Source organism: Trichosurus vulpecula, chromosome 2 (assembly GCF_011100635.1).
Source record: "Trichosurus vulpecula isolate mTriVul1 chromosome 2, mTriVul1.pri, whole genome shotgun sequence".
In the NCBI taxonomy this organism is placed as follows: domain Eukaryota; kingdom Metazoa; phylum Chordata; class Mammalia; order Diprotodontia; family Phalangeridae; genus Trichosurus; species Trichosurus vulpecula.
Genome location: NC_050574.1, coordinates 400,055,429 through 400,072,151, shown reverse-complemented (window position 1 = coordinate 400,072,151; position 16,723 = coordinate 400,055,429). Strand labels below are relative to the sequence as shown.

Sequence of the window (16,723 nt, the reverse complement as noted above, 5' to 3'; positions counted from 1 at the left end):
TTTAATACCTACTAAGCCCAAGTAAAAGTTCTTTTGCTTACGCCCATTTTTTTCTAGGTCATGTGGACAAAGAAATAAAATCAAAGTGTTCTGAAACGACAGTTTGAGCTGAAAGATAGAAAAGAACTAGTGTATTCTACCTCACCCACCCTAAGTGCATAATTTTTTTAACTTCCTCTCCCAATCTTAACCCTGAACCATCACCGTATAGATACAATACCACAGTCATCTCAGACTTTGGGTGAAAGAGAAAAGGGGCAAAGCAAAGGTTGAGAGATGGGCAACAAGAAGAAAAAGTCAATAGTTTTTATGAATATAAGTACAATAAGGAAATAAGAACTATTGAAAGCAGAATTCGGAACACTGCTCCTATTACTTCTCTGTACCTTAAATAGTACTTGAGGCTAATAACTCCACATGGATACTGTGTATATACACTGGTGAAGTATCACGATGGCAGATTACTAAGTGCCCAGCAATTTATCTTAATGTCATTCACAACTACAAAGAAGCATGGCATATTCCATGAAATCAGGTTTATTTTTCTATAAAGAAACTGGCTTGTATTAGACAGAGTAAGCAGCCCCAAATACTAAGGATATCTGTTACTCACCATCAGGAAGGGCATCAGACAAATCAAAATCTAGGGGAAAAAACACACTCAGGTTAGGCATATGAATTAAGATGAGAATCGTAAATCAGTTAATAAGCATTCACCAAGCATACTACATGCCTGGCACTGTGCTTGGTACTGATGAGATACAATGAATGAAACACTGCCTCTCCTTGGATGGATTATATGACCTATAGGTATACAGATAGATGCAAACTATATACAAAGAAGCTATAAGATGATGGGGTGAGGCAGAGGAAGGTGAAGGGAAAGCTCTAGGTGGTACTAGAGAAAGGTTTAGAGAAATCTAAGGATTCTAAGTGGGCAGCTAGGTGGCAGAGTGAACAGAGTCCCAGGCCTGGAGTCAGTAATACATGAGTTCAAATCCAGCCTCAGACGCTTACTAGCTATGTGACCCTGGGCAAGTCAGATAACCCTATTTGCCTCATTTTCCTCTTTTGTAAAATGACCTGGAGAAGGAAATGGCAAATCACTCAGTATCTTTGCCAAGAAAACCCCAAATAGGGGTCACAAAGAATCAGACTCAATTGAAAGGACTGAACAAGAATTCCAAGACTGAAAGTGAAGAGTGTGTTTTAAGTATGGCAGTCAGTGAGCAATTAAGAACAGATTTTTTTAAAAATTTCTGAAGTGATTTAAAATTGCTTCATAAGATCTATGGTAATGAGAATTAAATATGATTTAGCATTTACAACAATACCTTTAGTGTATTTGCATAATAAGTTCCCCACAAACAAGTCACAAAAATTAAATTGATCTCACCGTTACTCGAGACACTTTCCTGACCTCACTAAAGAACAATAAAAAAAACCTACTACAGCTATCCCTTGCACATCACATGGGTTGGAGCACAGCTTCCCCATGATCTGGAAAATCTGCATAAAATTTTTTGGCTCTCTCTTCAAACCAGTGAACTCTGATTTTTTCTTTTTTCTTTTATGGGGTGTTTACAGTACCTTGTTGTAAAATCTGAGTTAACTATTTGATCATAGGCTCTGTGCCACCTGCTGGTCTTTGCATGTCATCTGTAGCTTCCAAAATACTCCCCCCAAATTTTCATTTAATTTCTTATGCCAACCAGAGATATATCAATACCACAATGGGGAAAGTCATGAAATGGAAGGGATAACTGTATGTGTAGATGGGTGTTCCCAGCTATGCAGCTCTTCCTGCACTCGTCTTCAGTTAAGTGGATGGATCTCAAGGTCTGGGAAGAAGTGAAACAATGGCAGGGAAAAGCCAGTTCATCCTATTCATACAATCTATAGCTTGACATAACTACCACTAAACTGCCAGCTATTCTCAGCTTTGAAGCTCCAGCCTCCATACATCCCTCTCAACTCTCCTGTGGTTATATCACAGCTTCCAAATCCCAATCCAAGAAATGCTATGGACAAAAAACTATCTACAAGGCAGATTTTCAAAAGTGGCTATCATCAGGGTCAAGGCTATTTGAGGATGCACCCGTAAAGGAAAATTAGATTGCAAAGGTGTTTTTGGAGACTTGTTCTGAACACAGGAAGGCTCTATTAGAAATACAGAATTATTATTATTCACTGTATTCATTCATGACTTTGAAGATGACTGAAGATGCTCTTCAAGGTCCCAACCAGCTCTGTCAAACTTAAAGAGCGAGCTACTCTAATTATAGTTATAAATTATGATATTTTACAATAAATTACCAACACAAGTTTGTCTCTTAGAAACTGCACAACCCTCCCTTCTTTGCAGTTTGTATAATGGGTGTCGAACATTGCATAGAATGTTGGGCACAACTGATTTATTGGTTGTACTTTTCTTTTTTGAATTTTTTTATTATAAGCATAGTCCACTGGATAGAGAGAAGGAAAGGGATATATTTTTTAAACAAATGTAATAACAACAAAAGCATCATTTTTTCCAATGAAAGGAATAGCTAATACAACTAGAACTATGATCAATCCTCATTTTTATAGGTGAAGAAATGAAGGATCAGAGAGGTTAAGTGATTTTCCTAAGGATACACAGTAGCATAGCAGATCTAAGACTGGAACTCCACTGATAGCCAGCTTATCACTTTGTTTGCTCCAAAACAGTCCAGATATAGTCGATTTTCCACAGAGAATCAGTATGATAGATGTGTAAGAAAAATATTCCTTTCCGTTTTACTTTAGATCTTTACATTTGATATCTTTTGTTTTTGCAAGATCTTTATTTCCAAAGGTATTTCTTCCCCTCCCCTACCAAGCAAGCTACCCTAAGTAACAAAGAAAAAAAAGGTAAAAAGCAGTTCATTAAAACCAAGTAATATAGCAACCATGTCTGCAGCATATGCAATATTCCACACCTATAGGTCCAACCTCTATAAAAGAGGGAGAGAAATACACTTTCTGAAATCTCTTGGGCCAGGTGTGATTGTCATAATTATAGTCTTCAGTTCTTTTTTTCCCCATAATCATCCTTTCTATTTATAGTGTTAAATTACTGTGTCTTCAAAATATAGTCCCTTTTCTAGGTGAAGAGTTTGGTTGCCAAAAAAGGCAGAAAAAATATTTGTGTATGGAAAACAGATGAAGTCAACTTACGAAGAAATAGCATCTCATATAAAAGGTTGAGGAAAGCCACTAACTGTACTGAGGACCTGAGAGAACTGCCCTCAAATGAATGTACTAAGGGGCCTGTTTGAGGTCGGGTATGGAGGTAATGATAATTCACTATGATCCATCAGCTGATTTGCAAGATAACTGCCTATTTTAAGATCACTATTGGGATAAGACTAGGAAGGCTTAAGGCCATAATGTTTGTTGTTCAGTTCTGTCCAACTCTTCATGACCCCATTTGGGGTTTTCTTGACAAATATGCTAGAATGATTTGCCATTTCCTTCTTCATCTCATCTTACAGATGAGGAAACTGAGGCAAATATGTTTAAGTGACACCCAGGGTGACACTGCTAGTGAGTATCTGAGAGCCAAATTTGAACTCATGCTTTCCTAACTCCAGGCCCGCACTCTATCCACTGTACCACTTAGCTACAATTCTACTCCAATGCTTTCTCGTGGCTTAGATAAGACAGTGGGATACCAAAAGGCTGTTCCAGCACAACACAGTCTACCAAGTGGGAAAAACTTCAAGTAGAGGGATTATTTGTCTATTGTATTGGAATGTAAATCTTTTCAAATTTGGATAAGATCATCAACAGGTTGGCCACAGCAACTCATGAAGCACCATCCACTAAGGTTTAGAGAGATTGTTATCTTGCCGTACTTATCCTGACCAAGAATCTTTTGAAAATAGTATCTCATTTATAAAGACCCTTACAATTTACAAAGCTTTTTCCCCCCTGCAGAGTAACAATGTGAATAATGCAAGTATTATAATAATTTCCTCATTTTCTATATGGGAAAAACTAAGGCTCAGAGAAACTAAATGACCTTTCTAAAGCACTTACAGTCTAGTAAAATGCTAGAGATGGCACTCAAAACCAGGTAATCTGATTCCAATTCCAGTGTTCAACCCACTGACGCAAACTAGGGGAAAAGCTACATGTAAAGGTAAGTTCATCTAAAACAGAGACTCCCTTAGAATTTTTGAAATAATAATCCTAAATAATTTATAATTTAAAATAATTAATAATCACATTTACATTTACTACATATATCATTGTTCCCTCTGGTTACCCTTTGGTCCACAATTGCTTTTTCTGAAGAGACATCTTAGTTTGTCTTCCTCTCACTAGCTAATATATTGCTGGACCATTTTAGCCTGCTGTCAGAGCAAAACTATTTCAGTATTAATCTAAAGTGATTAGTGAAATATTCTAGATTTTAAAAAAAAATCAAATCCTAAGGCTAAATATCAATGGATCCTATATTAGTTCTTAAACTTCTGGTGTTGTTAATCCTAAACTGACTAGTAAAGAGAAAGCCATATATCTTCACTTTTCTTCTGCCTTTCTCCCAGCGTTGGGAAGTGTTGATTCCTTACCTGCCCTTTCCCTGCAAAGCATTTTCATAAATATTCTATCCACATATTTTCACTGGTTTTCTCCCTTTTCTCCCCTTTTGGTTATACTTTCCTTGATGAGTTGAATTATGTCTTTTTAAATATATACTCCATATTTGTATATTGTAGGTACTCAAATGATTGATCAACCTTTCGAGATGACATCTTCCCTCAGTAAACTAAACAGTTCCAGGTATTAGAAAACCAGTCTCAAAAGCATTCTAGTGAAACATGCATTATAACAGATTTAAAAAACATAAATATTTTCTCTGAGATATTCTAATACTTCACAGGATAGAAGTAGGAGCTGGACTTCTGAGTTCCTTGGCATTGGTAGGCATCTCAAACTCAGCTTGTCTAAAACAGAACTCATCCTTTCTCCACCTTCCCTCCCCTTCTGAACTTCCGTACTACTGATTGGGGCAACACTATCCTCCAAATCACCCAGGCTTACAACTTTGCAATGATCTTTGATTTCTCACTCTCATTCATCCCACATATGTAATAAACTGCCAAATCTTGTCATATCTACTATCAAACCATCATACATACACACATACACATATGTGTGAATGCATATGCAGATATGTATGGAAATATAGAATGGATATACACATATGTATATATGTATGCATGTACAGATGTATACATGTATGTGCATATACACATCCATCCATCTATCTATCTATCTATCTCCTCTTCTCTCCACTCATACAGCCACAATGCTGGTTCAGGTTTTCATTATCTTTAAGCTGGATGATTGCAATAGCCTTCTAATTGGTCTCCCTGCCGCATCTCTCCCCGCTCAAATCCATTCTTCCTTCAGTTGCCAACATGATTTTTTTAAAGGACAGGTCTAACCAGGTCACCCAACTCTGATCAATGAGATCCAACAGATATTTATTACTTCTGAGATCAAATATAAAATCCTTTAACTGGCATTTAAAGCTCTTTATTACCCGGCCCCTTTCTACATTTCCAGCTTTGTACATTTCACATCACTCCCTGAAGCCTGTTTTCCGGTCTGCTTGCAGTTCCTCAAACACAATGCACCATTTCCTGTCTCAATCCAGTTTTCTCTCCACTGTGCCATGCTTCTTCTCTACCACTTCATAAATAACCAAATATAATGATTATAATTCAACAGCAGTTACCAGCAGTAGGAGGCTAAAACAAAGCCAAATATAATATCATCCTCCTAATCTCTCGACCACTTTTCCCATACCTCCCTACTTACGATGCCACAACTTCCCCAGAGTGACCTAAATATTGAACCAGTGCCATCGTTCTATCCATCCTGCTGCTCTTTTGATACCTCAGTTTGATTGGGGGAACAGGCAAAAAGAAATCTGACATAAAAAAAATAGCAGGGAGAGCTAAGAGAGGCAGGTATGATGCTTTCTTGAAAAATAAATAAGGATTGGAGCTAGGAGGTGTCTTAAAGTTCATGTAGTCCAACTCCTTTCATTTTACAGATGAGGAAACTGAGACTCAGAGAGGTTAAATATCTTGCCCAAGGTCAGAAAGCCAGCCAATAGCAGAGCTGAATTAGAACACAGGTCCTCTGACTCTCACATCCAAAATCCTTTCTACTGCACATTTCCTCAAAGAAGTATCTACTTTGTAATTGCTGCAGTGAGTACTGGTATTCTGAGAGCCTATAAAGGGTGAAAACCTTGGAATGCAGTGCATCAACTACAGGGAGCTTGTGAGGCTTTCTGTGCAAACTTCAGGGATTTATGTGTGTGTACGTATATGTATGTGTGTGTTAAGAAGACTATGACAATGACTCACAAAGGGTGGGGCAGCCTTGAACTAAGTGCTATGACTCATCCCTGACAACACATTCTCTGCAGCAGTTTCAGAGGATCTGAAAACTACCACTCAGCCATTTTAAGAAGTTCAGTGAGTAATACAACGTGAAATTCATGAGATAAAGCAACATAGTTTTTGGATTTAAGACATTTGTATTTAACTTCTCATGTCTGAAGATAAATCAAAAAGGATTTCTTGCCAGTCCAGATTTTAAAATACTCTTTTCTCCCTCCTCCCACCCCAACTACTACAAATTATTTGAGGATATTGTTATTATTATCCTTATTATTTAAGGATGTCCACTCCCCCAGAAAAGAACGCCAACACTCAGTAATTGCACATATTATAATCCTACAGCCATGTTAAAAATCACCACTATAAAGATTTTTTTTTCTTTTGTGGGAGGAGGTTGCAGAAGGGTTCTGAGGATTGCATTGTAAAATGTCTTCAGAATAAAGAAAAGCTTCCAAGATTGCTACTCCCAACTCATATAATTTAAATGTTCCATTTATACTTACATATACTTTACGAAGTGTAGTTTGCTAATACACTCTGTTGCTTGTTACTTTGAATTACCTGAACTACCCTTATGTGCCTCAACAGATTAAAACTGCACCAAAGTTTCTAAGAACTACATTTTCTTACCTTTTAAAAATATTTTAAACTGACTATACATTTATTCATTTACTCATCAGTTGATTACAACTAAATGGGTGAAATTTACTGAGGGGTTAAAAAGGGGCTTTCTGTTGAAGAGGAGAAATTATGTACTGGATGTGGGAGAAAAGAAGCTGGGCCTGGGTAACACTTGTATTCTGAGAGCAAGATTATAAATTGAAAAAAAAGGCAAAAGAAGGTATACGGACATGCCTGGAAATGAGAACAGAGAAACGCTGGCCCTGGAATTAGATCTGGAACTCAATTTAATTTTTGTCAGCCCAGGGGGCAAAAATACTAGGAAGTAGTAATGTTTCCACATATACCAACAGTTGCAAAAACACAACATGGCACTAAGTCTACAGTTCCATGCCAATCTGTGTTGCTTTTTGTGTCTTTCTGTGTAACACATGAAGATGTATGTGTTCGGTGTTTTGCAGTTACCAGGCTCCTTTCTCCCAGAAGGCCCATAAAGTAGGTGATACTGGCATCACGATCCCCATTTTACAGATAACAGTAACAGCAAACAACAGTTCACTTTTAAGAAATTTGCTGAAGCTTACAAAGCCTGTGAAGCAACAAGCCTGTGAGGCCAGTAGTGCAAATATTATTATCCCCATTTTAAACGTGAATAAATAAAGACTGGAAGATAAAAGTGACTTGCTAAACCACATGCTTGCAACAGAAGAATCAGGAGTTAAATTCGGATCTTTTTAGCAGTCCAGTGCTCAATTTGCTATGTGATGCTGCATCTTTATATTATATCGCAAAATTAAAATATACTTCTCAGTATCTCTTTTAATAGGGTTTATGCTCCCTATCAGGTGAGTTAGGAAATAACTGTACAGCCTAGAGCATTCAATCTAGAACAAGGATTCTTAACCTGGGGTCCATAAGAACCCTGATTTCAGTGGGTCAGTAAACTAGAATGAGAGAAAAAAATGTCATTTTTATTTTCACTAATTTCCATGCTCTGGGCTCGGCTTGCCTCAAGCTATTCTTCTGGTGGTACAGGTTTGGTACTGGAACAAAATGAGACACTCATAGGTCTTTCAACAATTAACCAAAGGACATTTGCTTAGCCATGTCAGGAGAAGGAATATTCAACAAGACTAGGCATTGAGAACCCCTAGTTGATTCAGTGTTGATTCAGCTGAGTGAGGCTCTCATCAGGATCTACTAGCCAAGCATCTGAGCTCCTCATGGCTGCTCTCTCCTTAAGTTAGGGAAAGTGACATCAACAATTCGAATCTTAGTCCCTTGAATCAAGATCAAGTCACAAGAAATATTTCCATTTGCTTTTACGGAACAATTACCCTAACTCACATGAGAGGATGGGTCGAGATACTGCTAGTTAGCATTTCCTTCAATTATTTAAGAACGTTATTTTACCAGATGGTCACAAGGGTCAATGACACACAAAAGTTTATATTGGATGACTTCTAATGATTTCAGTCTCTATTCTGATATTCTCTAAGCTCTGGATTTAAAAAGTAAACAAGTGAAATGTTTTGGAGCTGTATATTTTTTTCATTTAAAAAGCAAACTAACCAAATCAAGTTAAATGTTCCCCTTGCATCAATAATTGTTTTTTTAAAGTCCTTTACCTATCATACAATTTTTCATTTACCCTTTTTTGTTAAAGTAATGATAAATGCATAGAAAAAAAAGAAGACAGGCAAACAGGACAGCTTTAAAAATAACATGTTGAACACGATATGTATGCATATATTACGTTCAACATATTTTTGTATACAAGTACACATTTTGAATTATACATGCATATATAAATTATATATACTGTATATGTATATGCATGTACATGCATGTGTGTATATAAATTCTATATGTACATATATACACATTTTAAAAGCAAACACTATCCATGGAAGATTACAGTTTTCATATATATCATCCTTTTTATGTTCTACTTAATACATAAGAATGTTTTCTTTTTGACATTCATTAAATTTATGATTAAAAATTAATTTAAAAACAGAATGTCCGATTAATTATTAAGAGGTTTCTAACCTAGCTGGAGGCAGTGAGATGGCACAGTGGTTGGAGGTCTAGACCTGGAGTTATGAAAACCCAGTCTCAGACACTGTGTGGCCCTGTCTGTCTTAATTTCCTCATCTGTAAAATGGGGATAAAAATAGCACTTGTCTCCCAGAGTGGCTGTGAGAATAAAATAATATTTATAAAGCACATCACAAACCTTAAAGTGCTATGGAAATGCTATATATTGGTATTATTTACCCAGTAATAGTAACAACAAAACAATTATTGTTATTTATTATTAGTATTACCAAGAAGCATCATGACTTAGGGGATGGAGAGCTGGCTTCCAATTCAGGTAAACCTGAGTTCAAGTCTTTTGACCTCTCAGGGCTCCAGGCAACTCTCAGTAACTAGCAGAACAGGTGTCAGTCTGCACTGGCCAGAGGGATTTCCTCACCGGGATTTCCCTATAGCGATAAAAATCTAATGGCTCATCAGAAGAGAATTCTAATGCCATGACATTTGAGATGCTTGACTCAACTCAAAATTCAGTACTCTTTCCAACACATGTGAAGTGCTTTGAACATCGTAAGAGCATTTATCTAAATAGTCAGGGCTTGGCTTGGCTTTGCTTTTTTTTTTAAAAGACCAGACTTTAGATTTTATTGCTATAGTGAAATCTCAGTAAGGAACATTCCTCTACCAATTCAGATCTGTTTTGTCAGTTATCATGGGTCATAGGTAGTTTATTGCAACCCTGAGATGACAGAGGTGTGACCTGAACCCAGGTCTTTCTGAATATGAGGCCAACTCCCCATCTACTAGATCATGGTGTCTCATAGTTATTTTTGTTGCTGTTTTTGTTATTAATAGTATTATATGCCACATCAAAGTCAAGCTTCAGTGTCCGGACGTAGCAGATTAATTGAACCTAAAACTATAACTGAAACCAATAAGATCCTAGCTGTCTTGAATATACATGATCTGGATACTGCCCTTGGTCCTGACAAAAGTCAGACCGAGAGCATTAAAGTACCCTGGCCTGGTAAGGTCATAGTTCAACAGATTTAGACCAGCAAGGGAACCCTGGTAACAATGGCTAATTCTCTCATTTTATAGATAAAGAAACTGAGTAACAGAAAGTGACAGGTGGTTGAGGGTTATTAATGGTACCAAAAAAAAAATATTAGATTTGGGATCAGAAGCCCTTAGGTTCATTCAAATTCTGGCTCTGCCATTTACACCTTCTTGACCCTGGGCAAATCATGTAACTTCTCTGGGTATCAGTTTGCTCATCTGCAAAATAAATGGGTTTTGCTTAGATGACCCCAAAGATCTTTTCTAGCTCTAATTCTGTAACAATTATATTACAAAACCCAATTGATTATTTGCTGAGGAAGCCCCGCTGATTTCCAAAATAATCTTTTAAATCAAAAAAATCTTTAAAAAAATAAAATCTTTTTAAAAATAAAAAAATCTTTAAAATAATCTTTAAAAAAATATATGCTTACAATTTAACATAGAAACCTAAAGTACCCCTCTCTAGAGTAGTCACATAACCAGAGCCACAAATAAGACTTTTTTTTAATCTGGAGGAAGTACTACAAATAACCTTTAGGACAAGTGGAACAAAAGGCATCCCTAGATGAGAAGGAGTAACAGACACCATCCCATGAGGGACAGAAAAGGAGTCAGATATGGGACACCAACTCCCAGCTCTAATGAGCACAAAATAGGGCCTACTGCTGGGAAGGCTCCCTTACTTCCTGGCCACACACAAACACATACATGCACACACACCCCAGAAGAAAAAGCTACTTGGTAGCTCCCTATTTTAAAAAAAATCTTGACATCTAAGAATCCAGGCTCCTGGAAGGAGGGGAAGAATGGTGACAATATATACAAATAACTGAGATGCTTTTTTGGATGGGGGTGTTGGAGGGACATGGACTGAGAAAGGACTTGGAAGCAATACTCATGCAAAACTTTCAAAGTATTGTTTTCAATTAGGGAAGCAGAGAAAATATTACCTGTTAGATTTATGGATAAGGAGGGAGTTTATGACAAAACAAGAGAGTCATGGGCAGTAAAATGGATAATTCTGACCACATGATATGAAAAGGGGTTTGTACAAACAAAACCAATTCAGCCAAAATTAGAAGGAAAGTGGGGGAAATTTTATAGGAAATTTCTCTGATAAAGGTCTCATTTCTCAAATATATAGAGAACTGGGCAAATTTTATAAAAATAAGTTATTCTCTAGTTGATAAATGATGAAAGGACATGAATAGGCAGTTTTGAGAAGAAATCAGAGCTATTATACCATATTAAAAATGTTCAAAATTACTAAAAATCACTAATAATTAGAGAAATACAAATTAAAACAACTCTGAGGTACCACCTCACCATTAAATTAGCTAACATGACAGAAAAGGAAAATGACAAATGCTGGAGGGAATATGGAAAAATAGGTACACTGATGTACTATTGGTACAGCTGTGAACTGGTCCACCCATTCTGGAGAATTATTTGTAACTATGCCCTAAAAGCTATAAAACTGTACATACTCTTTGGCCCAGCTTATCCCAAAGAGATCAAAGAAAAAGGAAAATTACCCATTTATACTAAAAATATTTATAGAAGTTGTTTTTGTGGTGGCAAAAAAAATTAGAAATTGAAAGGATGCCCATCAAGTGGGGAATGACTGAACAAACAGTAGTATGTGATTGTAATGAAATCCTATTGTGCTATAGGATATGGTGAAAGGGATAATTTCAGAAAACCTACACATTAACTGATGCAAAGTAAAGTGAACAGAACCAGGAGAACATTGTACACAGTATCATCAATATTGTAATGTCGGTCAAAAGTGAAAGACTTAGCTACTCACATCAATACAATGATCCAAGACAATTCTAAAACACTTAGGAGGGAAAATGCTGTCTACCTCCAGAGAATGATCCAATGAAGTCTGAGTGCAGATTGAAACAGATTTTTTCACTTTCTTTATTCTTGCCCTTTTTTGACACATATCTAATAAGGAAATATTTTTCATGACTTCACATGTATAATGGGCATCATATTACTTGCCTTCTTAATGGGTGGGGGTGGGGCCATAGGGAGGGAGAGAATTTTGAACTCAAAGTTTTGAAATTAATGTTGTTGGGGGAGAAGTATAATATTGTAGCTGGAGAAGATTTTAGGATTTGTTTAATTACGCCTATTGATTTTTACAGAGGTGGAAACTGATGTTGCAGAGATGGGAACTGACTTGCCCAAGATCATCCCTCTGTGATGCTCCTTCCTATGTTACTGCAACTGAGATTAAGTTGAAATGGAATCAAGTAGAGTCTAAATCCCAAACTTGAATTGTTTATGCCTTAAGAGACCTCCTAGACCATCTTTACCAAACACATATTATATAGAGGGAGGAAGGACAGAAGCCCTGGGTTAGTTTTCAAAACAGAAATAAGAATCTGGGTCTTGACTCCTAGTTGTTGAAATTAGGCTTGTCTTTGGCAGAACAGTGATTTCAGAGCAGCAACCCTTTTCCTCATGACTCAAGACAAGGATCTGGACAAAGAGGCCCCCACCTCCCAGTCTCAGTTCTCTCAGTTCATCTCTCGACCACACAATTAGTCATCCATTCCCAATCTTACTCCCACCATGGCTCAGCAGGAAAGGTTTTGAAGCCGGGAGTAGAAAGCTTCAAGGGACAGAAAATAAGAGGGGCCAACGACAGGGGAGAGAGACATTCTGAGATAGCATGGCCCTCCAGCTCCTACCCTAGTCTTATTCAAGTGAAGTCATCGCTCTTATCACTCTGACCACCCCTGCTGACAATTCCCAGACCCTGAGGTCACATTTCCTTAGGTGTTAAGAGTCTACCCCTGCTTCCCAAAGGAGAAGGGCTCTCCTACTGTAGCCTACCAAATGAAAGTTAGAGATTCCTGGGAGAGCAAAATTTCAGGGAAATCAAAGATTCCAAGGATATGAGAATACAAAAGCAGTTAGGCACCTGGGAATCCACAGCAGGGGCTATGGCCCTGGCTCCCTTACTCAGGCTCTTATCCTGGCTCCACTTGAAGGAAGCACTGCCCTCCCAAGAACAATGGCTAGTTTCTGGGCAGCCTAGCAACTACCCATATGCCCTCCACAAAAGCAGCAGCCCTGAAAGTCTCACAGAGAGGACTATAGTCCAGCTTTCCTCTCCATCTGACAGAGGATAAATCTCATATCCAGCCAGCCAAGGTTCTCCCCACAAAAGGTAACTAAATGTAAAGCCCCTACTCCTACTATCTTATTGCTTACTTATCCACATAGTTGGGTATGATGCCACAAACCAGGGGACCTGTCGGAAGTGGACCTTTAAATCTCCCAGCCTGAAGTAAATCCCCAGTTCAAGTATGGCCCATAACTCAATCACTCAATTTGAGGATGGGTTATTTTGGTATACTGCTTTTTCAAGAAATATAGAGAAAACATAATCCTAAATATTGTTCTGTAATAAATAAACAAGGCCCCTGAAATTCATAAGGCTATTACATAGCACATTCTGAGTACCACTTCCTTTTTAACAGCAGTAATCACAATAATGCACTCCTGAAAGAGAGCCCAGAGAAAAATGTTAGTAAGTAAGAAATAAAACCAAACATCATGAGAATAGATGATTCAGCTGTCTCATCCTGACTTAAGATCCATTCTCAAATGATGAACAACAGACATTCCTTTGGATTTCTGATCCTAAACAAACTTTGATACATCATCTCCTATACCAATTACAGTTGGTTATATCACACCAAACCTAGATTTGTACATTTCCAGGAAGACATATATATTCTATTTGTTCCTATGTGACTTTTACTTATATTAGTTAGGTTTCCTAACTAACCTCAACAGAAGTGTTTCCTTTTATTTGTCATAATTAACCAACATACTCCACAGAATTTACTTAGGATATGGAATGCCCTCCATCCTTCCAGTACATGATCCTAACCTATTCCAAGAAGCTTTCCCCAATTATTTAGAACTGCGCTGATCTATCCCCTGTACCATGGAGTTTAGCACTTAAATGTTTTCTAGTTGTTTCCTGAGTGCCTACTACTACTAGGCATTCAACACAAATTTGTCATCCTCTCACATGCAATATATTTTTATTTCAACCAAAAGGTTGAATAAAATAAATGTCTGTAATGGAATACTATTGTGCCATAAGAAAAGTATGGGTTCAGAGAAACCTAAAGAAGTTTTATATGAACTGATACAGTAAAGTGAGTAGAACCAGGAGAACGATTTTATATTAACACTATAAAGAAAACAACTTTAAAAAACACAAGATCTCTAATCAATTCAGTGACCAATCACAGTTCCAGAGGATTAATGAACATCTAGGCTACCCACCTCCTGAAAGAGATATGGTGGATTCAAATGTAGAACAAGATAAACATTTTTTTGGACATGGAAGCTGTGGGAATTTGTTTTGCTTGACTATGCATCTTTGTTACAAGTTTTTGTCTTTTCATCTCTTCTTTGGGGTCACTGTTTGGATCATTATTACTATACAATCTTTCAGAAATGATTATTTTGTTCCTGTTCTTTGCATTTATTTCCAACGTTGTAGTCATCATGTATATTGGGTGTTTTTTTTCATACTTCCTCCTTCATTTTGCATTAATTCATATGTCTTCTCATGTTTCTCTGTATTCTTCATTTTAATCAGGAAATAAAGGAGATATTTATACTGTCCACATGCCTTGTTTCAAGTGTTACATTATAATTTTCTGAGCTATTCTTCATAATAGAATTATTGAGTTAAAAAAATTAAGACCCAAGGATTAGGTACCAACATTGTATTAAATTCCGTTACCACATCCTATTCCAGGCTTGGAAACAATATGCTACTTAAATTCATAGGATAGGGATTTTAAATACCAGCTATTCCAACTCTCCCTTAAGAAATTAAGGGCGAAAAAGGCAAAAGTCACACTGTAAATTAAGAGTTATAGGAAAGGTGTAACTGGAACTCAGCTCTCTTGACTATTACTTTAGTGTACTTTCTACTACAACATGATACCACCTCCTCCTTCCTAAAGGTAGTTGGTGGCAAAATGGATCAAGTACAGGCTCTAGAGACAGGAAGACCTGAGTTCAAATCTAGCCTCAGACATTTATTAGCTGTGTCATCCTGGACACTTCACTTTATCTCAGTTACTTCAACCAGAAAATGGAGATAGTTTGCTGTGAGGTTGTTGTGAGTAGCAAACGAGATATTTGCAAAAGTGGTTGGCACACAGTAGGCACTATAAAAAGTGAAAAAGAACATTCGATTTGGAGCAGGAAAACCTGGATTCAAATCCCGACTTTATCACTTACTGTGGGACATTAAAAAAAGTTATTTAAACTCTCTGGGTCTCAGTTTCCTTAACTGTAAATTGGAGGACTGGATTTGATGGAGATGAAGTCTTTTCCAATTTTAAATCTATGATCCCATGAACTACACAAATAATGTTACTGTTATTCATGTTTACACAGTATTTATTTCACAAAAATAGTGTATTATTCCCATTTTGTAGAGAAAAAACTGAGGCTGAGAGGTTAAGTGAACCACATAGATTGTAGCTGTTGGACTCTTATTTCCTGTTTTCATGTCTAACACTCTTTCCATTATATAGCTGACTCACAAAAGAAGGAATCTCTTCTACTGATATAGTATCAGTCTCCTTCTCTACACTCATGCAACCACCACCCTAGTTCAGATGTTCTTTTCTCTACTCACTAAGCCACTACACTAATTCAACCTTTCTTTATTTCTCGCCTGAAATATTGAAATAGCTTCCTCACTGGTCTCCCACGCTTAAGTCTCCCTCCCTCTCCAATTTGGCTTCCACATAATTGCCAGGTTAAAGCACAGGTTTAAGCTGGTCTCTTCCCTATTCAAAAAATTCCGCTGGCTCCCTATTGCCTCTAGGACAAAATCTGAACTCTTTTGTATGGCATTGAAAGTTCTTCACAATCTGGCTTCTGCCTACACATTACTCCTTTTCACAGACTCAATTATTCAGCCAAATTTGCCTTTTTGCTATTCTTTAAATCTGACACTCACATCTCCAGTTCTTTTACACAGGCTGTCTGCCATGTCTGGAATGCACACCCTCTCAAAATCTCTAGCTTCCTCCAAAACTCAGCTTAAGCCTCATTCACTACACAAATCCTTTCTTTATCATCCTAGCAGCTAGTTCCCCCATTACTTACTATTTATTTTCTGTTTTCTACATACATAAGTTGTCCCCCATTCCCCTTAGAATTTAAGCTTCTTGAGGGAAGGGGCTATTTCCTGTTTATTTTTGTATCTCCATTCTCTGGCATAATGCCACAGCAGGTGTTTAGTAAATGCTTTTGCACTGATTGATCCGAAAGCATTTTGACTGGTAAATAGTTATTGACATAATCAAAAGGCTACATAACTTAACACCCTTTACCTTAAAAGACGGTGATGATAAATTTGCTCTTTACAAGTAATAATATTATCACTGTCCTTTTAAACTCATATTTTCATATCACTTTAAAAGTTGCAGAATGCTTTGCATTCATTATCTCATTTGGACTTCATAAAAACCTTGGAGACAAAAACTGTA

The 16,723-nt window shown here is 37.1% G+C and overlaps 1 protein-coding gene across 2 annotated transcripts in view; it reads right to left on the bottom strand.

Moving 5' to 3' along the window:
- The window catches only part of CD99 (CD99 molecule (Xg blood group)), a 59,666-nt gene that overhangs the window by 38,252 nt on the left and 4,691 nt on the right, over nucleotides 1-16,723 (bottom strand). For both annotated transcript variants that reach the window (XM_036743485.1, XM_036743486.1), the window contains exon 2: nucleotides 614-643. In XM_036743485.1, coding sequence (XP_036599380.1) covers nucleotides 614-643 — 30 coding nt within the window. The remainder of the gene's footprint in view (nucleotides 1-613; nucleotides 644-16,723) is intronic.